Source organism: Physeter macrocephalus, chromosome 2 (genome assembly GCF_002837175.3).
Source record: "Physeter macrocephalus isolate SW-GA chromosome 2, ASM283717v5, whole genome shotgun sequence".
NCBI classification, from domain to species: domain Eukaryota; kingdom Metazoa; phylum Chordata; class Mammalia; order Artiodactyla; family Physeteridae; genus Physeter; species Physeter macrocephalus.
This window is the reverse complement of record NC_041215.1, coordinates 65,353,431-65,376,750: the sequence shown is the minus strand read 5'-3', so window position 1 is coordinate 65,376,750 and position 23,320 is coordinate 65,353,431. Positions and strand designations below refer to the sequence as shown.

Sequence of the window (23,320 nt, the reverse complement as noted above, 5' to 3'; positions counted from 1 at the left end):
TTAGCAACGGAAAGGAGAAAAGCCAGAATCTCGGTGGGGCACCCTCACAGCTCCTACCAGCAGAGCTAGCAGGAATCGGAAGGGCTGCGACTCCACGCTGTAAACTTGGGTCTAGAAAATTCCTTCTATAATGGACATGATGGTGAAACCCATCTGTCTGTCTGCAGCTGTGTGTAACCTGGTGCCAGCCATGGGGTAGATACATGGTCACTGTTTACAAAATGAAGGAATAAATGACTGAACCACTGCTATCAAGGACCCCTTGCTCCCTTCATTAAACTAAAAGCAACGATGCGTCGCTCCTTGTAAAAGAAACCAGCCTGAATCACAGTGCAGGCCCATAGGGAAAGGGCTTCCTTCCCCTCCCAAAGAGCGAAACAAGGCCACTCTTCTCCCAAGCCTGCTGGACAAGTGGGTTGCACAACCACAGCAGCCGCTGTGTTACAGCAAGTCTTCTGCTGTCAGGACGGGGTGCACGCACTCCATTTCCCCTCCCCAGTTACAGGGAAGCAGCTGTGGGTCTCTGACCTGGTTACCAGGCTTGTTCCCAGTTACCAGCCAACGCGGCCGACTGTGCTAGCCTGTCAAATGTCTGCCTTGATACAGCAGTGCTCACAGCACAAGCAGAAGAGCCAAGGACGTGAAAAAGACAGGGCCCAGCAGGGGAGACGGGCAGTAGCGAACTCTATCCCATTCACTGTTTTTGAAGCACTCGGGGTCCCCCGGGTACCTGCCAATGCCCCTGGCGTGCCGCACAGAACAACGGAGGGACCCCTCTCCTGTTAGTCCGAGACGCGGCAGCTCCACGCTCCAGCAGCAGCTCGCAGACCTCCAGCTTGCCTCGTCCGGCAGCGGCCGTCAGGGCTAGAGGGAAGTCACAGGGGAGGAGGAGTCTGTTAGCATGATGGCCACATGGTGGTGGCTAAAGGTGGCCACAGATTCTCTCACACTCCTCCCACTGAGAGGGGGGACCACGTATCCTGCCCCCCTTGAATCTGGGTAGGCTCTGTGACACCTTTTTCTTTCTTTCTTTTTAAAAAATTTTTTTTTGGCCGCATCGGGTCTTAGTTGCCGCACGCAGGACCTTTCGTTGTGGCACGCGGGCTCTTCATTGTGGCATGCCGGCTTCTCTCTAGTTGTGGCGTGTGGGTTTTCTCTCTCTAGTTGTGGCGCGCGGGCTCCAGAGCACGTGGACTCTGTAAGCTGTGGCCCGCAAGCTCCAGAGTGTGTGGGCTCTGTAGTTTGCAGCACGCAGGCTCTCTCGTTGAGGCGCGTGGGCACAGTAGTTGTGGCGTGCGGGCTTAGCTGCTCTGCGGCATGTGGGTTCTTAGCTCCCCGACCAGGTATTGAACCTGCATCCCCTGCGTTGGAAGGCGGATTATTTACCACTGGACCACCAGGGAGGTCCCTCTGTGACACCTTTGACCAACAGAACAGAGCAGAAATGATGCTGTGCCAGTGCGTGGGCCCAGGCCCTGAGGTGGGCAACGTCCACTTCCTTGAGCACTCCTTGGAACCAGCTGCCACGCTGTGAGGAAGCCCAAGCAGCCCTGAGGTGAGACCCTCTGGGAGAAGCTGTGCGTGGCCAACATCCTAGCAGACAGCCAGCAACGCTGTCAACTACGTGCGTGTGTGCCATCCTGGAAAGGGGTCCCCAGACACGGTCAAGCCACACCAGCTAGAGCTGTGAGAGCAGAGATGAGCCATCCCTACAAGCCTGGACCAAATGCAGATTCAGGAGCCACTAAGCGTTTGTTTTATTGTTGTCTTTTTTCACAGTGAGAGACAACGAGAATATAGGGCCACACAAACACAGAGATCAGTATTACTGTCCAGATCAGCTTCCTACCCTAGAGTCATACATTTCAATCAACAAGAGCTAACGATTACTGAGACAGTGAGAGCATATCACATCGTTCCTGCCTTTAGGGAGCTTAGAATTTCTATAACAAGTCCAGATCCTGGGTTAAGAATGTCAACAAAGGAACAAAAGGACAATTAGACTGTGGAGGGCCTTGAGTGCCGAGGCAAACAGCCCAGTGTGACCCTGAGGCAGGGAGCCGTAGCTGGCAGCAGAGGTGCTGCGGGAAGGTCAGCCAAGGACAAAACGAGAACGGTGTGAAGGGAAAGAATGCAGGCCAGGAGTCCTCACGACACCCGCACAGCAGTGACTGCGCCTCCCCAAACCCAAGGCGCGATTCCTAATGGGGGCTGGGGAGGCAGAAAGAGAAGAGGGGCTCTGCCACGGCATGAACCACTGTCTAGGGGGAAGGACAGTGGCAGGTTGCGGGGACAGCCCCAGGCCAAGACAAAGCTCTTCAGCAGAGGACGGGAAGGGGCGAGGGTGGGAGACGGAGACACCGCAGGAGGGAGTGTCCACAACGCAGAGGGGGTAGGAGAGGGTGGAGCCTGACGCTGTGGCTCAGCTCTAGTCCTAGGGTGACTCCGTCTCTACATACAACCTCACACCTCAAACTTCTGGCTTCCTGCATAAAGTAAGCGTCCCTCCAAATCAGTCAGACGTCTCAGTATGAAAACTAGGAAGACACAGGAACAGATCCTTCACAAAAGATGAAGTCCAAAGGCCAACGAACTTATGAAAAGCGCCCAACCTCACTAGCAGTCCAAGTAATTGAGAAATGGGACCCACTGCTGGTTGAGGACGTACACATCCTTCCACGCAGCAACCCAGGTGTAGATGGGTGCCTGGACGTGCCCCTGGAGCACACGGGGAGGCGTGCTTGTGACAGCCTGAGCTGGAGCAGCCCAGGTGGCTGTGGACAGCTGACCACAGGTCATGGTGCAAACACTGCACGGCCACCAAATAAACGCCACACGACTAAATGCAGCACAACGGGTCCACCTCCCAAATTTAACAGAGATTCCAAGAAGCAAAACACAGAAGAACACACAGGGCGATAGCTCAGAACTGAGAGCACTGCTGGGCCGTCTCAGGACAGGCCCACAGTGGCCCCCTTTCCGAGAGGGCAGGGCCGGCGTCGCTGGGAACCCTGGGTCTCCAGGCGTTGCAGCAACGCAGCTTCCCTGTGTCCTCTCCAGACCCCCTCTCAGGACAGACACCATGCCTACTCCAGCTCTGTGGGCCCGGCCACGGTTTACCTCCCAGGACCGCACACACCAAAAGCATGTAAACATGACACCTGGACCTCGGCTCCCTCTCAGGGACAATGAAGTCGCCATCCACTTTACTGATTTTCTCAAGACAGGGCAACCCGTAAAAACCACAGAAGGAGTGGAAGCTCTCTCGGGTCTCGACCACGGGTGCCATTCCTATCCGTGTTACAAAGACAGGCTCGTCGTCACCCATCGCACATCTAAACTTGTAAAAAAGTTACAAATAAATACCGTAAACAGACTAGTATTGATATCGATTTATATACTGATGCACTGTCTGGATGGCTCTAACACCACGTCCCTGAAAGCGAGGGCTTTGTGAGATGGAAGATCTGGACGCTGAGCCACTCCCTGGGCCTGCGGCTCCTTGGCATCCTTCCTGCAATTAGGGAGCCCCTCCTCTGCCGGGAGCGGACTGTGGCACTGAGCGGACACAGGCGCTGCAGGCGGGGACGTGGCCAGGCGCAGGCAGGACACCGTGGACGTGGACGTAATAAGCTCAAGGCTCTGCCGTCTGACAAGGCCCGAAGCAGCTGATCACCTGACATTCCAGTCTCTTTTATTTGGTAAACAGGTTTCATCCGCATTATAAATGGGGCCTTTAAGTCAGGATTTCTGTTGCAGCAGCCACTGATTTTTTTTTTTTTTTTTTTGCAACAGCATAATCAAAAATGACAGCCCGGCACTAAAAATAGGGCCCCGCTGAGCCACTCCCTGGGCCTGCGGCTGGTTGGCATCCTTCCTGCAATTAGGGAGCCCCTCCTCTGCCGGGAGCGGACTGTGGCACTGAGCGGACACAGGCGCTGCAGGCGGGGACGTGGCCAGGCGCAGGCAGGACACCGTGGACGTGGACGTAATAAGCTCAAGGCTCTGCCGTCTGACAAGGCCCGAAGCAGCTGATCACCTGACATTCCAGTCTCTTTTATTTGGTAAACAGGTTTCATCCGCATTATAAATGGGGCCTTTAAGTCAGGATTTCTGTTGCAGCAGCCACTGATTTTTTTTTTTTTTTTTTTGCAACAGCATATCAAAAATGACAGCCCGGCACTAAAAATAGGGCCCTGTGTTTGAAGGAAGTGCCAGAGGAGCCAGAAGTTAGAACAGCTGACAGTCAGAGGGGAGCGCCGCCCAGGCCTGGAGACAGGGCTGGATTCCCTTCTCCCTTCCAGCCTGACTGGCTGCACTTTTGGTGATTAGCTTTCTTTTGAGATGGTAAAGCACCTATCAGCACAGGCTGGGAGTCACACAGCTGGCCTAAAATGGATCACACCTTCCTAATGAGGCTCTCGCTTTCACCGATGCCCCAAACAACAAGACCTGTGTTCTTTTTCTACTCAGAGGGAATCTTTTCGGCGCCATCACTCAGGACCCCTGAGGCTAAGGGTGTATCTCAAGTTCTAGCAGCCACGAGGATTTAAGGATACCAAATTCGGAAACAAGCGAGGCTAAAGAATAGTCAACCAGATGCTTAAACAAACAAAACCACAGCAAAACTCTGCTCAGGAATTCCAGCCATTCTGCTGACAAGGCTGTCCTCCGAGCAGACCACCAGCCCCTAACAAGGGTCAGCGCACTCTGCCTGGCCAGAGTAGAAGGGGGAGGGGCCGGACAGGAGGAGAGAGCGCCTGGCAGTAGGGCAAAGCCTTGGCTTCTGGCCAACGGAATTCAGAGAGGAAGGAGAAAAAAGACTTGGTGTGAAACGGAGGCTCTCAAAATCAACCTGAGCTCATGGCGCTTCTTAGGACTCAAACTGAACATAACTTCTTCTACTGCAAAATCCTCAACAAGATGGCATTTTTGTAATTAAATTCCCACGAAGGCATGTGTCATTTTCTGATTGATGTTACCTCGGCAAAACTGTCTTCTGCCTTCAGAGCATGAGTACGTTTGTCGTGGCAGATGTTCATTTTAAGAAAACCCAACTGACCCTCCGCAATACGAAATCCTCACTGAAAACATCAGTGAGAGACGGTTCCTGGTAAAATGGATCATTTGCAGGAATCTTTTAAGAACTAAAGTTCTCTGGGCAAAGATGTGATTTACAAAAGCTCAACGGCAACTTGCCTGGAACACAGTCATTCCATAAGCAGGGCTGTCCCTCAAACACACAGGGATGTGTTCCTGGGCCAGGCCAGCAGGCCTGGGGGCTTCAACAATGGACTGTCGCCCCCTCTGCCCACATGCTTCTCTCCCGACTTACAGAAAAGGGTGACAGGTCAGAGCACACGCAGGCGGTCCCTGCTTCTGGACAGTGACCTTTTCATACACCACACGGTGACGAGCCAGCCCACGCCCCTAGGCCCCAGCTGAGCACGCGAGCCAGAACCGTGCGCGCCCGCAGAAGCGTGCTTCCTGCCGGCTGAGGTGGCGGCCCGGGTGGTGGGCAGCGTGGCTCGGCTTTGCTTCCATACGTGTGTTCACTGGTGTGATTTATTTCCTGACATGCTGGCTTTTCCCATCTTTTATAAAAATGGGTGGAAAATGAATAGTGATAAAAGCAGCAGGGTTCTCATAAATGTCATCTAGTTGCGACCAAGATGGAAACCATGAGATGCGACGAAGGCAATGAAGACAGAACCCGGGCCGGAGGAGAACAAAGGTAAAAGTGCACGTGGAATGCTGGGGCATTCTCAGCTATTTTATCTAAATGCTGAAATGTAATTTGGGATTCTATAATTTTTTAAACCTCTTTGGGAATGGCAGCCCCTCACCCTGCACTTAACAAATGACCTCTCGAGGAGTCTAGTCGGCCTGTGTTTTGCTTTGCTACCCTTTGGGTCTAGGCAGGGCTGCCACTCAGAGAGGCTGGTCCCCAAAGGCCTCTGAATGAAAGCAGCGCCCTGTCCTGGCCCCGGGAAGTCAGGCAACACCCCCTCCCCCTCCCCCTTCTACGGACAGGGCTGAGATTTATAAAAGTCCAGTATCATAGCCTTGCTTTGTTAGGTATTTCCTTCCTGGCTGAAGGAGGGGAGGGCTTCCATTAGAAGAACAAACTCCCCAACAGCTATAAATTCTTCATCTCCGCCAAGATCTGAATCCTCAACAATGCAAAGGATAAAATAAAACACAACAAAGATTGCTCTCACTGAAAAATGCCTTTGCACCAGGAGACGAACCCCCAGGAGCCTCCAGCACCCCCAGCCTTGACAGACGCCCATGCTGGGAGGGTGACCTTACGAACAGGAAGCCGGCTCTGCCCAAAAGCTCTCTGAAGCTCACCAGTGGCTGTTTGGAACACCTTCCTTATTGTTCTGACCCTGCCTCATCATTCTGCACTTGGCATTAAGTCTCCCAGGAGGGCCTGCAGCTGCAGGCCGGGCTGGGGTCAAGGAGAGGGAATCTCTGTGACAAGGCAACAGGCAGCAGCCAAACCACACATAAAGATGCCCCCACCAAATCAGCCCATTTCCCAATGAACTACTTACAAAGCAAGGCAGAAACCAAATCTGAGGAACCAAGACACCCCTGGCATGTGACCAGTTCTAGAGTAAAAACATGCTGTCAGTCTCTGTACACAGGTTAAATATGAACCTCAAATTACCAAGGAAATTTTTTATAGAAATAAAATGTGTAATTGCCACTAAATGGGACTTCCCATGTGACCAAAATTCTTTTCCATCCTTCAAATCCATAAAGGAATTGCAAAGTAACTAAGATTCTGTCACTTAAGCATTCATTTCAATGCTCTGTCAAGACCAAAGGTACAGCATAAATATATTACAATAGTTAATATTAACAGCCAGCTCATCACAACCTTCACAGCATATCGCATCTGTTGAACACTTAGAGCTGCCGAGCTCTGGGCAAAAGACTATGGGTGAATTCTTACTTAAGCTTGACAAGAATCCTTCGAATTAGAAGATTATGATGTCCATTTTATTGAGGTGAAGGAACTGAGTCACAAGAGTTACATCATTTGCCCTGAATCATAAAGCTGATTCAGTGTCAGTTAGAAATTAAACCCAAGCAGCTGAAAGAACCTGGAGGCATGCTCTCAATCAGAATAGGAAGATCCTGATTATCTGAGAGTTTTGGTACTGGTTCCGCCACCCATTCACTGTCAAACCTTGATGAAATAATTAAATTTCTTTGGACCTCAACTATCTGCACCTATACCATAAGCTTATTAGTCTCTTTCAATGATATGCTTTGTGATTCTAAGGATCTTACGTCTTTAGAACTTTTAAAGAAGGATAAGAAAACAGCACAATGTGAGATTACTGGACAAGATGGCAGAACAGAAGGACCTTGAGCTTACCTCCTCTCACAAGCAAAATAGGAAGATCCTGACATATTTTAATAATATACTCTGACACTTGTAAACTGCTTCCTACATGATGCTTCATGGCCCTTCAAATTCATAAATTAATTTAACATACAACTAACTTCTGGGATCTCCCTGGTGGTCCAGTGGTTAAGACTTCGCCTTCCAGTGAGTGGGGTGCAGGTTCGACCCCTGGTTGGGGAGCTAAGATCCCACATCACATGCCTTGGGGCCAAAAAACCAAAACATAAAACAGAAGCAATATTGTAACAAATTCAATAAAGACTTTAAGAATGGTCCACATCAAAAATCTTTAAAAAAAATATATATATATATACACATACAACTAACTTTTACGAGCAAGTACCACTCATCCTGGTTTTGCAGATGAGGAAAATATGGTCCAGAGAAGTTGAACAACTCACCTAAGGTCACACAGCTAGTGGGAGGGAAGACAGGATTTGAAGTCAGGGAGTCTGGCTGGAATCTGAGTTCTTAATTCTCACACTTCTGCCCCTAAAGAGTCTCCTTTTAAAAATATCCAACTAATCAAACAGACTATGAATGTTGTTTTAGAACAAGGGTACTAGAAAACACTTTTCTTCTCCTGAAGAACTGTTAAGCTTTCTCCCACAGACAGTAAGAATAATCTGTAATGACTATGTTTTCTTCTAACTCTGGTCACACAGCATCCTAAGGCCAAAACAGTAGCTCGACCTAGTAAACATTCAGGACATTATGGCAGGAATATCCCTGCTCTTCCTCATATCCAATTCCTGACTTTTTTCCCTTTTCTTATATGTATTAATTCAAGTAAGCCTCTTCAAATCCTTTGAGGGATAATGTGTGCTATAAATAACATAATTCAATTTAAAAACAATTTCCTAAAATATGGATAACATAAATCATGTTTCATACAGACTTTGTGCCAAAAATCTATCAGGAGATCACAGCTTTGACCAGCTGTCACTTCTAAAGTGTGCTGAGAATGCTCCCATTTTGGACAGATCCTCTTACACACCGAATTATTTAAAGCACGTACAACGTGCTGCTCCTTCCTGTCTCCTCAAAGGGCTGGGCGTGGGCTGAGGAGAACAGAGTTACGGGCAGGACCCCATGTGAGGGGTCAGTGTAAAAAGCAGGGCAGTTTCGACGAAACCATCCTACACAAGTTGAGATCCAGGCTCAAAAAAAGAGAATCCAAATATCATTGCGGTAGGAATTTGAAAGAATCAAGGATGATTTTTCCGTGGGAGAGCAGGTGAACCATGTGCAGTCCTGATAGGAGGGAGTGATCAAAAGAACAAGCAGCCGTGTTTGTGGGTAAAGATGCTCTAAGCTACCAAAATGTAGATGAGCACATGCCTTTACGGTGAAAGCCCAAGTTTTGCTTTTGTTTTTTTAATGAGTAGGAAGGAACTCAGTAGAACAAAGGCCTCTGTGTACAGCGAAAGCAGTACAATGAAGGCGGAGCACAGGGTCCTGGTAAGCAGTCAAGCTACCAGTCCATCTACACCTGAAATGCCTCTGCGGGTTTCTACGGGCCCCCGCTCCTTGCCCCTCACCTGCCCTGTAGGACAGGGACACACAGGTCCACTGATTCCTGCTGTCCTCTAAGCAGAGGAAAGGTCTCCAGAACACACCCACGTCAGGGGCAAACCCCAGGGGTCTGCTAGAGCAGGAAGGGGACAGGGTGTGGACAAACCCAGTCCCTTTGGTTCTTACCCCCTCAAATCCTCTCTATTGTTAGGGTGACCCCACGCCCATCTCCCTCCTTCCAGAGCCTGCGCTACCCCCTCCCCCAGTGCCTACATTACTCAACTTTGTCCCTCCCCTTGCACCGTCCTGGGTTATTCCCCAATTCCCCTCCATTCAGGGTCCAGAGCTCCCCCCTCCCATCCTCTCCAGGGTTCTGGGTTATCCACCCTTCCCCTCCCCTTCCTAGGTCCTGGGTTGCCCCCTCCATCCAGGATCCTGGATCGCCCCCCCCCCCATTCTGGGTTATCTCCTCCCTCATACCCTCTAAGGTCCTGGGTTACCCCTCTTTCATGCTTTCAAAGGACAACCAAGAACTTCTACCTTGTTTAGGACTGACAGAAACCTGGATTTCCACCAATCTTATTGTACTTTCCTAAAACAAACAGTAGCAGGAGGAAGGAATGCCTGGACAAGGATTTTCCAACAGCAGTACTGGTGAGGGGCTCGGAACCTCCAAAAAAATTGGTATCTTCATTTCAGTGTACAAGAGAAGTCACTTGCTTTTCTCTACAAGATACATTTAGTAAATTCCTTCATACAAATTTTCCACATGCCCCAACAAGCAAAAGACCAATTCTTTTCTTTCCAGTCTCTCGCCTGAATTCTGCCCTGAGATGTACCTAACCTGTGTGAAGGCCAAACTCAGTCCAGTAAGTCTCAAGCGTTCTTTAAATTCTTACCAAACAATAGCCCTCCTCTCTCCAAAAGACCTAAGGTAAAATCTCAATAAACAAAGGGTTATTTTTAAATCAACAACAAGGCATCCTGTCGCCTGGCATGCATGCACCGAGTTCTGGGGTGGCTTTGGGTGTGATGAGCTCTGCTGTCCGTGGTCCCTGCAATGAGACCAGAAGGGCACCTCACCCCCAGAAGGACAGGCAGAGCCCCAGAGTGGAAACTGAAGCAGCTGTATGGAGACGAGAGGGAAACTTTTAAGACATCAAGGACGAAGTACAACTCATTACCTGGTTTCCTGGCCCCGTAAGGGAACAGATGTGAGGACCCCTCCCCCAAGACTGGCCTGGAAATGCCCACACCCCAGCTGACAGGCTGGGCCTGAGACTCAAGTCCCATCCAGAATTCCGTGCAGAATTAGAGAAGAGTGACCTGTGATCAGCATACATGCTGGACTAAACTGCCTGTGCGAACTATGATAATGGGGGGCCACGCAGCTAAATACTGGGGAGAAAACTTCAGCCCTTCTTAGAAAGAGAGGAAAATACGGTGTTGTTAACAGCTTTGGCAATAAAAACGTAGTGTTTACAATGATTCAACTTCTTTGGAAAGTATTTACCAACTAAAAGAGCATGGACAACATAAAAGAACACTTGGCATGAAACATTTCCGTCAAGACGTCTACCTCCCTCTGACGGGGACTCTCAGGTCAGAAATTAGGGAAGGGCAGCCCTTGAGAGCAGTCGTATGACAGGCGGGAGAGCGTCCTGTCCGTTTGTGAAGCCCACGGCTCCAGGCCTGCCGCAGACCAGCTGTGAAGCAGTGAGAAGGATTTCCAAGGGACAACAGGGTGAGGGCGCGGCACATCGGGGGAGTGGGCCATCGGGCTGGTGATGTGGGGAGGGAGATGTTATGGACACACAGAAGGGGCTGGCACGGTCCATCCTGGCCTGTCACCTGTGCCCACACACCACGTGTGGCTGTTAATAGCTGGGTGTTCCAAAAGATGTAACTCAGCACCCAGCCACACTGATGACTGGGACAAAGGCATCTCAGCCAGCCTGGAATCCAGCAGGACATGACCTGCGCAACGACAGACACAAAGACACCAGAGGATTGGGTCGCGATGAGCAACCGGGCTCCTTACCTCTCCCCTCCAACAACACAATTTCTCCCAAATTATTCTGCAAAGTGAGTGTCACCTACCCTAAAAGTTACCTAGCTTCGTTTTCTCTAAACCTGCCTGTCCGCTCATTCAACACCTATGTGACAAGCACCAGACAAGATCAGTGGCTAGTGGCTACCTGGCTGGACAGCACAGAAAGCAAGCATTTCCATCACCACAGAAAGTTCTACTGGACAACACGAGACCAGACACAGTGACCGCACACAGAGGTGAGCACAAGAGACCTGGAAAGTTCCGCCCTCCTGAAGCCCACAATTTGGGGATGACAAGCTTTCATCAAATAAGCAACACCAACAATCGAATTTATCAGTGGTAAGTACTACGAAGGGAACTGCAAGGTGACCCCAAGGGGCCGGGGCTGGGAAGTCTTTGCTTACAAGACAGGCAAACTTGCTGAAACAGAAGGGCCTTTATGCCCCCTGTAAAGAGCGTGAAGTTCTGCCCAGAGACAGACAACAGGCTCACAGACTTGACAGTGGCCTAGAGTTTGGAAGCACAGTTCCTCTGACAATTCACAACACCATGAGGTCACCAGTTAAGCATTTCTGATCATTTCAGTTTGGGCAGATTCCCATCACACACTGACAAGGAAACAGTAACTCGGTTAGGTCAAGACTTCGTGGGAGCCAGTACTTGCTTGTCATGGCTGTGGAATGCCTGAAACAGAGATAACACAAGCATCTGATGCGTTCTTGTCATGGTTCAGGCTGCCCGGAAACCATGGGATCAAGGCTGTCCGACCAAGAGTGTGAACGTCACGAGCAAAGGGTCTCGGCTGCCTCGCGGGCGGAGCTGCTTGGTGGAGATGCACCCCAAGCCCACTGCGCAGTAGCTCCGAGCTTTCTCCTTACTCCCCCCCTCCACCTGAGTGTCACACTCCTTCAACTGCGTGAGCCCGAGGAGAAGTGCTAAAGAGCTACGGGACTGATTTTTGAAGGGCTGGATCTAGACATCAAACAGATGTAAAAAGCAAATGGCTCCAAATGCTGGTGGAAAGGGAAACTTGCATAAATTAGGCCCTCTGCTCTCCAAAACCAGTAGACATACAGGCATAACTCATTTAATTGCACTTTGCAGACAGTGCCTTTGCTCACTTTGTGCCCCGGTGTCATGTTTTGGTAATTCTTGCAGTATTTAAAATTTTTTCATTATTATTATATACTCGTTATGGTGATCTGTGATCAGTGATCTTTGATGTTATTATTGCAAAAAGATTACAACACACCGAAGGCTCAGATGACGGTGAGCATTTCTTTAGCAATAAAGTATTTTTAAATTAAGGTATACACATTTTTTAAAGACATAAAGCTAGTACACACTTAATAGACTACAGTACAGTGTAAACGTAACTTACGTGCGCTGGGAAACCAAAAAATTTGTGTGACTCACTTTTACTGTGCCATTCACTTTATTACAGCGGTCTGGAACCAAAGTCACCATACATCGCCAAGGCACATCTGTATTCTGCAACTTTTCTTAAAACTCTGAGTTTACTGCAATAAACCCCAAAGTAAACATTGTTCCCATTTTAGATGAATGTCTTAAAAATCTACTCTATACACTGTCTTGTCTCTTTATACCTAAGGCAGGAGCCACCCCCTTTCGGGACACTGTTTGGTGACTCCAGGTCATCAGCAGGGAGATGCTCAGGGCACTGAAGGCACACAACTGAACCTACTGCCATCACCTCCACGCGGATGGGCCTGGGTGACAGGGGGCCTCCCGTGGGGCTGCGCCCCCTGTGCTCCCTCCTCCCCGGCTGTCCACTGTCATTATCTCTCACCGATGACCTGCTGCTTCCAGTAGGCAACAGGCATGAAAACCCCACTTGGGCCACACACAGCAGCTCCCCCGGGATTGCAAGGGTCCCTCCCGGCAGAAAAGTGGAGGGGGACTTTGCGCACTGACTTAGCGCTCCCACCTCCTGGACGCGGCTGGGAGAGGACAGATGGGCGGGTAGCTGTGCTCCAAACAGGGCGGCGTAGTGCTGCACGGAAACCAACGGGCCCTTCAAAGATGGGCAGGTGAGCCAAGAACACAACCCGGAGACCCTCTCTTGGAGCCCCATCAGCTGGCATTTTAAAGCCAAGCTGTTCATAGCTAACCTACACTGAATAGACTTGTATGAACTCACACAAGGGTCGAACAGAAATAAGGAACTGCATTATTCACACACAGCGTCTGGTTGTCCTGTCACCTGCCCACACCCCAGACACGATCACTCTTGGGATCCTACCCTCTCACTGTGGTTGGAGACAGACAAGCTCCATCCTAGAGTGTTTTAGACACAAAGCACCATTGACCACACCCAGGAAAGAGGATCAAACAAACCAGGAAGCAAAACAATCGCTTTCACTCTGAGGGTCCCTAGCAATTGAAAGAGTGCACAGAGCAGCTGCTGGGGACCCACCAGCTGGCGGCTTGGTGAGAACAAGAATTATGAGCTGACCCATCCACTCCGGCTGTCCTCAGCATCGGGGCCTTCGCTTCCAGAGGCATTTGGGGTCACGTAATGTGGACCCTATGTGGCCAAATCCCAAACACAGACTCCACAATCTGGGCAATGCAGTAGACACTCGTGCAAAGCCCCATATTTGCAGATGTTTTCTCATCTAAAACCCCCTCCTCAAGATTTCAAAGTATTCCTCTGACAACCACAGACCTGGAAATCAGGAGGGTTTGTGGTAGCAGACATTGGTGGACATTTTTGAAAGAACACAGGAGAAAGGTATCAGATAGAAAAACGCGGAGCAGGCAAGATTGGTTTTACTGACATGCAGCCACAGAGCGCTGCTGGGGCCTCTAAGTCTGAGAAATGGTGCTTAGCTTTCTCTTGGTTTAAATTTTTTCAGAAGTCTCTCAAACGTTTGCCTGAGTGAATTCACGCTTAATGCCTGCTGAGGGAAGATGTGTCTGCAGGTTATGCATGAGGCTTTGGAAGGGAGAGGCTGAACTACTACTCATCCTTTCATTGAGGCTGATGGGCCTCTGTAGTTTCTCTTACATGCTTCTTTAGCCTGCAACCTAGCGGATTCTCAAGGGGGAAGGGAGGGAGGTGGTTACTGAAATTCAGGACTCATCTCGAGACAAAACAGAATGCTCACACAGAGCCCTCAGATGAAGCCCTTCTCTGCTTCTCTGGACTTTTTCTTCCAGAAAGAAAACTCAACTCTAATATTAAAGATTGGAGATTCTTATTTGAGCTAAGTGAGGGCTGTCACTATACTACTACTAGCACTGACCCTCATCACCATCACCAGCTCCTCTCATTACTGGCACTGTAAGGCCGGCACTTTAGACAGCTTTTCGCAGTGCTTCTCTATTTGTCCTGAAGCCACGAAACCACCTGGGTGCCCTGTTAGGAAAGGAGAGTCTTGGACTCACCCTAGACCTAATGAATCAGAATTTCTAGGCTCAACTGCCCCAGGGGTTCTGATCATTGGGAACACTTGGCAAAGATTAGCTCATCTCATTTAGTCTTCACTGCAATCCTAGAGAAACTTATTTACCTCATTTGACAAGGAGGCAAAGTTACCTGCCCAAAGTTGATAACGAGGCAAGGGAAGGCGGGGATTCGGACCTTCTGGCTAAGCACAAAGAAAGTCACGTGCGAACCTGCCCAGCTGTCCTGCTGCCTGCAACACAATAGGAAGTGGTAGAAGCTTTCCTTTTATCAAATTACAGAGCAGCCCTTACTGTGGTGCAGAGAAATGGGTGGGGGAAAGACTCCAGAAGGAATTAAGGCCAGTATTTACATCCAAACACGTGTACCCCAAGCATAATCCAGTCCCGTTTGGGGGTCCTGCGCTCTCCCTGAACCCTGGGTCATGCCACCTCTCCTCCCGCCGGGACCCCCACGGCCCACATCACCACGACTAGTGGGGGGTGAGCACCTGTGATACCCACCAGGAAACTCTGAGGCTCTCCCTAAGAAGTATGAGTTTAGCTGATGGACTCTACACACTACCATTTGGCTTGTTAGGAAGTAAGTGAGAAGCATTTGGAAATAAATCTCTGCAGGAGACACTGAAGTCACATACACTATGTATACACACAGGACACAGCCTGGAAATGCATATTAAACACCTTTGGTTACATCTATTAAACAACAACTGCTAACAAAGTCTTACATTTCTAATACCAATTCAGTCGAATGGAAAATTTCAAAGCAGTGTTATTTATATTAATCTGACAAGTATCCAACTCAGATGGACTCGCCCCAGGCTTCCTTCCTCCACTACAGCTCAACACACACCCGCACACCCTCGGAAACGGACGTGTTAGCTGGTATTCAGTATTTTAAGCAGGCTCCATGAGGACTGAGTCCTACTCTCCTTCCAGAAGGCAGGCCAGAGCCTTCCTTGCTGAGCACCTTTGATTCACCTGAACATGGGGCTGAAGTTCCCACTCTGCATGGGTCAGAGGAAGACCAGGTTGGTCAGGACATGAGAAAACTCAGCCAAGCAGAAACCACTACCTTATTTGGGTATTTCTAGCTGACATTCATCACATGCACAGAAACTGCTGGTGAATCCAAAATGATTCAAATTGCACTTGCTTCTAGAAAAGTTTTACTAGCCATGTGGGAAGTTTTAAAAGCTCTTAACTTCAAATGCCTTGTGATAAAATAACAATAGGACTAGATGCATCCCAAGTCATTCTTAAGACAATGAGGCCAAAATGGGGGCTAAAACGTCAAGAAGCTACTTGGCCCCAACTACAAGCAGTGGAACCATAATTACCTGTTTCTCCCCACAGTGTGTCGGTGCCATTGATGTCTATTTCATGCTCCTTTTCCAGTCCCAGCAAGCACTGGACCACCTGTCAGAAGTGGCAAGGTGATTTAATGAGTTCTGAAAGCCATGTGTGCTTATTGTATCCTATGTATCAAAGGAGAGAATGTGTTGTTTTTTAACCATGATTATCTTATGCTGCGCAAGGAGAGAAAACATAATGAAAACGGTTTTCCAGCATAATTCGTATGCTATTCACACTCTCGCTTTGAGAAGGAAAAGAAAAAAAGACAGTGAATTTCGGCAACATTGTTTAGGATTACTAGGTACTCAGAATTCTAATGAATCCCAACATGACCCAAATATGCCAGCCTAATCAACAAAGGACAGGGGAGATCACACACAGTGCAGTTTCTGCATAAATCGCCAGAAGATGGTGAATCCCTTTTTTTCACAAGGAAGGAAAACAAGGTGATGTACATACCTTTTCAGTAAAATAAAACAGTGCTGTTCCAAATTTCTCTACTGACAACATTATTCTTTTCCCTCTGTCAAAGAGCAGGCTGGGTCACAGGTGTGGAGGCAGGGGTGCTGGCCCGTAGGGAAACAGAAGTATCTGAGCCCTGAACCAGAGCCAACATCCACCCCGCTCGTGTGCAGCGACCAGAGAGCTCGCCAAAGCCATTTTCCAGTCTCTCAATCCACTCCCAATAAGGGCCCTACATGCTAGTCCTGAAAACCTGTGAATGTTACCTCCCATGGCAGGAGGGGATGTGCGGATGTGATTACGAATCTTGAAATGGGACGATTATCCTGAATTATCCAAGCGTATATTTGATAAACACTTGATAAGGACAGAGCTGTTTAGAAGAGGGACAGGAAGAACCAGGGTCAGAGGAAGGAAGAGATCAGGAGACAGGAGCCTCAGTTAGAGTGACACACTCTGAAGACAGAGGCAGGGTCACAAGTTAAGGAATAAAGGTGGCTTCTAGAAGCTGGAAAAAATAGAGAAACACTCTCCTCTGGAGCCTCCAGAAGGAACACTGGCTTCCTGACCCAACTTAATTTCAGCCTCTGACCTCCAGAACAGGTTGTTTTAAGACACTAAAGTCTGTGGACACTTGTTACAACAGCATGAGGAAACTAATACACCCTTCAAGTCTTTTGGTGAACAAATCCTGTCCTTTTCCACGAAACAGTTACTGGATGTACTGCAGTTGCTTTTGCACAGCTCCTTGCAGCCAGCTTTAAAACTGAGCTGAGACCAAGGTCACATCCCCTGTGGCTTCCCTGTGCTCCCTCGGACAATTTTGCACATTCTGGACCCACACAGATTTAGGGAACAGTTTAAAGAGGAAAAACATGTACATTCAAATAAGTGTACTTAACGCGTTCTCTCTGGATCTATGTATATGGGTATTTAAAAGTATTTATTTACATTTTTATTTTAAAAGAATTATAATAAACCTACCACACGGTAACATTTAACACATTTTTATGAAATGTGTATTTTTTCATTTTTATGAAATGAGTATCTTCTCCCAAGCTAAGACATATAGATAAGTTGACTTGGCTGCCATCGTTTCACATTTTATGTCTGTATTAAGAAAAGACAGCTGCGTTTTCTTATATGCTTCTGCATTCAACTTATTGCAATATATTGTGTTGGCTGAAGTAGCGTATATGTATATTTTGGATGTTTTAAATGCCAACAATAAGCTAGCAGTGTGTGCGGTATCTGCTCTAGTGTTTTAAATGCTAAAAGTCAGCCAGCTGGCTTTGCAGCCAAATTTACGTTTTAGTCATTGTGGGGAAGAATCTTACCAAACATTGGCAACTCTATAACTGCTTGAAGATACGTAATACAGCGTGAGAAATACACGGAGAGAGAGGGTAAAATATTATTAAATTCACAGACACACGGGTCAGGAGATGCCAATGAATTCTTCAAATCGAGGAATACTGACACCTAGCAGAAGTTAAGTGCTCAATGTAACTACGGCATGAAGTTTTCCTTCAGTGCAGGAACTGCGAATGATAAGCACTCTTTCATGCCACCAGAGCACTGAAGTTCTATTTTTAAAAATCCTTCAAATACTCAAGAACAAGTTTATAATTAGGATTCCATGTGATTATTGTTAAAAGATCACAAGGACAAAAGAATGAATCAAAGGGGAAAAAGGTAGACAGCAGAGCTAGAGGGTAAAAATAGAACAAGGAAGGAAGAGGGGAAGGAACAAGGAAGAGCAGAGAATGCACACCGTGGAGGGGCTCCACGTGGGAGGAGCCAGTCCCTACCTGGCCAGCAACCGAGACTGTGGGCACTCCCCTGCGTTTCCACTCACAGGACAGGCTTGATAACAAAAGAGGATCTTTACACGTGGTGAAACGCTCATTTTCTTTCATTCCTTTGCTGCATCACAAGCTAGCAACTCAGAAGGAAGGTGGATGCAAAACACCCGACCCACTGGGCTGCACGGGGCTCCCAGTTTTCCAGGAAGGGCCCTGGCAGCCCCACTCACCGAGCTGTGGCCCATGCTGGCGGCCGCTGTCAGTGCCTGCTGCAGGGCCTGGCTCTTCCTCAGCACGCCTGGTTGGGGTGGGCCCATGGACCACTCACAGGTCAGCAGGTAGCGGAGAATGTCACCGTGGCCCCTCAGTGCGCTGTGGACCAGCGCGCACTGGCCTTTCTTATCCAAGTGGTCCACCTGGGCGGGGGGGAGGGGAGGAGCAGGGGAAGGTCACTGTTTAGCATCACTTTGTCACAGTGCCCCACACATGCTCTGCACAAACCCCATCCCACTGCAGATGTAAGGGGATAATGTCCCAGTATGTCTCTCTGGAGAGTCTCCATCTGAATTACTATGTTGTAATTAATGCACTATTCCAGGCCTCGAGTTCCCTCTGTACAACTAGTGATCACAAGACATCCTCCTTGCAAATGACTCAGAGCTCCAAGTTCTGTGGGAAGCAGGTATGAGGACAGACCAAAACCTATACTTCCCAACCTTGGTAACTTGGGCAGAGTATTCGAAATCTGCTGTGACAAGCTATGACTTGGGGAGTAGAGCAGTTCTTTGCTTACTGAGACAGGAAAGCCAGCGAAAGGAAGGGATCTGGAAAACCCAGCTCTGAACGAGGAAGAGCAGGAAGGGACCCCAAGTGGCATTTTATTGGGGAGGGCAGGTGACCCAGGACGTGTCAGCAGGCCAAGTGTGGTCGCAAAGCCAGGAAGGCCAGCTAGCCACAAATGGGGAGTACCCAAGTGATGCATACCCCCTAATGGTGCAAGAGGCAGCAGACAACACATCATTCCCTGTCTAAACCTGGAAATATTGGGCTGGAAGAGGATTCAGGGTCCAGCCTTGCTTGCAAATTCTGAGGATGCTCTACACCTCAACCCAGAGGCTTTGTAAGAGCCACTACACAACCCATCCCCTCCTACAGAGCTTCAGCTAGCCTCTGGATAAAGCCCAGCCACGATGTGGAAGTGGAAATGGAGGTGTGGTGATGAGCAGTAATGAACCCACTGGGAAGGCTTAACAGCAACATTTCCCTTCTTCCATGAGCTAAGGGTGACCTGTCCCAAATGCTTTATTTTTGAGAGAAAAAACCAAAAGACTCCCATAGTTACTATAAGCCTAATGTCTTTTCGTTGAACTTTAAAGATCCTAACTATAAAGAAGAAAGACAGATGTCAGTGATTTACTTCTATTGTTGTTCAAAAGTACCTTCTCCTTTCCCCAATGAAGTGCTTATAATAAACCTAAACAGAGTGTACTGTGAACTTGGCACTGTTCTCATTTAATCTCTTAACATTGATAGTCCTCAAGTAACCCATTAACAATATATCGTTTACTTTGTATTGTTAATATTGTTATCAATAAGTCAATATATATTGTTAATATATTGATTTACTTATGCTCACACAACAGCCCTGTGGTAGGTCCTGTTGTGATGCCTATTTTACGGATGAGAAGCCTGAGGCACACAGGCTCAACAACTTGCCCAACGTCCCAGCTGGCAGCTGGAGAAATGAGGATTTGGGGCCTTCTAGTGTCCCTGCAACCATATGCTTAAGCACATACCTTCCAAGACCCATAGAACTCATTTTATTGTTTTTGTTTTTTTTTTTTTAAAAAAGACATGAAATGGAATAAGAAGAAAGGAGAAAAAAAATCAAACATTTATATCTTTTCAACCAATCCAGTGCTGTGTTAAATTCTGTGATAAGTTCCAGGGCAACACTTGCAGGCTTTTGAAAGGATGGCCTTACTCAGGCTGCAGGTGGTCGGGAGCCTCCCCTTGGGCAGGATTAAGCAGAGTAAGAGCTTTGAACAAAACACACGGCCCCTCTCTTTCTCGGAGGTGACACCCACACCCACAACAGGCTACATACATCACACACTGTCTGGAGCCTGTAGCTCCACCTTTTCTGTTTATGTGGTGATTTCTGTTCACTGCAATTTGACAAAGCAGAGACCAAAGGGAGCTTGCCCCAGAAAATGAGAATTCTACAAGCAATGGAAGACCCCTCCCACCTTCGCCCCTGCCTCCCCCGCTGGAGAAGGCTGCTGCTTACCCTCGCCCCCTTCTTGGCCAGCAGACACACCAGCTTCGTGTGGCCGGCAGCGGCCGCGTAGCAGAGGGCAGTCATGCCGTTCTCCGACGTGCCGTCCAGGCAGGCGCCAAATTCCAGGAGCAGGGTGACCATCTCCTCGTGGCCGAGGTGAGACTGGACGCACAGGATCGGGGCGTTATTTAACACTTCGGTCCTGTAGTTCACGTTGGCCCCTCCCAAAATTAGGAGACGGCTCACCTGTTGGAGAATGTCCCCCAACAAGATTAATTTCTCACGTAGATGTCAGTCACAACAACATCTGTGGAGAAGGGTGGTATTCTTGATCCAGTGGTTCCTCACACTTGAGTGTGCACCAGTATGACCTGCATGTGCACTGAAAACGGACATTCTTGCCGGTGGGAATGTAAAATGGCATAGCTGCCACAGAAAACAGCGTGGAGGTTTCTTAAGATCCAGCAATCCCACTCTGGGTACATATCCAAAGGAAATGAAATCAGGATCTTGGTATCTGCACCGCTGTGTTACGGAAGCACTATTCACAATAGCCAAGAGATGCAGGTGAACTAAAAGGTCAACAGATGAATGGAAAAAAGTGATATGTAAATATATACAGTGGAAAATCCCTCAGCCTTTAAAAGGACGGAAATCCTGTTACATGCCACAGCATAGATGAACCTTGAGAACACGAGGCTAAGTGAACTAAGCCAGCCACAAAGAGACAAATACTATATGATTCCACTTATACGAGGGACATAAAGTAGTCAAATTCATAGAGACAGAAAGTAAAATGGTGGCTGCCAGGGGCTGGGAAAAGGGGGAAACGACAATTGTTTAATAGGTATGGAGATTTAGTTTTATTCTGGAGACCTACTGTATAATAATGTGAAAATATTTAACACTACTGAATTCTGTCCTTAAAAATAGTTAAGATGGTACTTTTTATTTTATGTTTTTTTAAATCACAGTTAAAAATTTAGAAATGCACATTCTCTGGAATCAGACCTCTGTATTCAGTAGGCCTGGGGTAGGGCCTGAGAATGTGCCTTTTTTTTTTTTTTTCGCGGTACGCAGGCCTCTCACTGTTGTGGCCTCTCCCATCGCGGAGCACAGGCTCCGGACGCGCAGGCTCAGCGGCCATGGCTCACGGGCCCAGCCGCTCCGCGGCATGTGGGATCCTCCCGGACCGGGGCACGAACCCGTGTCCCCTGCATCGGCAGGCGGACTCTCAACCACTGCACCACCAGGGAAGCCCGAGAATGTGCCTTTTTAATGAAGTCCCCCCAGGTGATACTGACGCTGTTGGTCTGGGGACCACACTTTTTTTTAAAAAATTAATTTTATTTATTTTTGGCTGCATTGGGTCGTCATTGCTGGGAAGGGGCTTTCTCTAGTTGCGGCGAGCAGGGGCTACTCTTTGTTGTGGTGCGCGTGTTTCTCATTGCGGTAGCTTCTCTTCTTGCGGAGCACAGGCTCAGTAGTTGTGGCTCACGGGCTTAGTTGCTCCACGGCATGTGGGATCTTCCTGGACCAGGGCTCGAACCCGTGTCCCCTGCGTTGGCAGGGGGATTCCTAACCACTGAGCCGCCAGGGAAGCCCCTGGGGACCACACTTTGAAAACCACTGTTTGATCCAAATAAAAAGAGAAAATTCATTTTGGGGGGCAATGAAATAATCATCACAGGATTAAATAATTAACAGTGAGATAATAAAGCCAGAAGTGAAAGCAAATACTCCCTTTTCTTTACAAGGAATTGTACCTTCAAGAAAAAGCAGAACACGTGAAAATGTTCACATGCTTGGGGTTGTCAGCAGCACAAGACTCATAGAAAATCATTGGCTTTTTCTACTAATTACTACATCCACCACCCACTTAACTCCTTGGACCCAGCTATCAAGGGAAGTTTGTTATCTGTAGGTTTTAAAATAAAATCACAGAATACCTTATGCAAATTTTAGCTATACTAATATCTTCTTCAAATCTCCAGGTCATTGGAAAAATGACACTCCTTTAAACACCTATTTAGATGCCCACCGCGTTTCTTCTAACAGTTCCCTTCAATGGTCCCGGATCGACATCAATCACTCCCGACAGACCCTGGCCACCTCTGGGCTGCCTATTAGGCGTGAAAACCACACACACTGGGTCTCTTATTTGACCGGAGCCACATGGGATCATTAAAAGATACAGAAAGATGACAAAACACACAAAATTCAAGGTATTTCAATGATATGGCGTCCACAAGAGTAGCTGACAGAATATTTACAAAGTGATAGAAATTATTATTCTGGTGGTGATACCACACCTCAGAAGAGTGAGACAGCATACAGACAGGTTAGAACCCAAAGTGTAAAACCTGAAGCGGTCTGGGTTGCCACTGACGCTTGAATCCCGGGTGACCCCGCCCTTCAGCTCCTTCTCTGACCTCGTCTCCCAGCACCCTTACCCTCGCTTCCCCGCACCGTGACCATGCTAGGGTCTAATGCTTGTCCTATACAATGGCAAGCAGGCCCTGGCCTCCTGGTCTTTCCCTCTTTCTCGTAGAGTTCCCTCTGCCAGGAATAAATACCCTTTCCACAGCTACAGATGACAAAGGATCACTTCCTATGGGTCCCTGCTTCAATGCCAGGACACCAGGGAGAAGTCCCCCCATCCTATACAGAATGCTCCCAGCCCTCCCCCTGCACGCGCCCCCCCAACACACACACACACACACACACACACACACACACACACACACAGGCCGACCCCGTGCGTGGCCGTCTACTCTGCACACTCCATTTCCCGGCTCAGCCCGCGGCACAAGATACTGGTTCTAAGACACAAAAGTTCACAGAGTAGAGAGGTAAACAAAGCCCCTTTATGGGTGAGGATGGCCCACGAGTCAGTTCCTTCCTGCCATTAGGACCATCACTTACATTTAAAGAAGGACCGCTTGAAGTTGGGGGGAGGGATAAATTAGGAGTTTGAGATTAACACATATACACTA

The 23,320-nt window shown here is 48.4% G+C and overlaps 1 protein-coding gene across 5 annotated transcripts in view; it reads right to left on the bottom strand.

Moving 5' to 3' along the window:
• The window catches only part of TANC1 (tetratricopeptide repeat, ankyrin repeat and coiled-coil containing 1), a 236,341-nt gene that overhangs the window by 13,551 nt on the left and 199,470 nt on the right, over positions 1–23,320 (bottom strand). For all 5 annotated transcript variants that reach the window (XM_024122164.2, XM_055088026.1, XM_028478263.1 and 2 more), the window contains 4 exons: positions 20,334–20,570; positions 18,274–18,459; positions 15,761–15,839; positions 731–864 (listed from right to left, as the gene is read on the bottom strand). In XM_024122164.2, the coding sequence (XP_023977932.1) occupies positions 731–864; positions 15,761–15,839; positions 18,274–18,459; positions 20,334–20,570 (636 nt within the window). The remainder of the gene's footprint in view (positions 1–730; positions 865–15,760; positions 15,840–18,273; positions 18,460–20,333; positions 20,571–23,320) is intronic.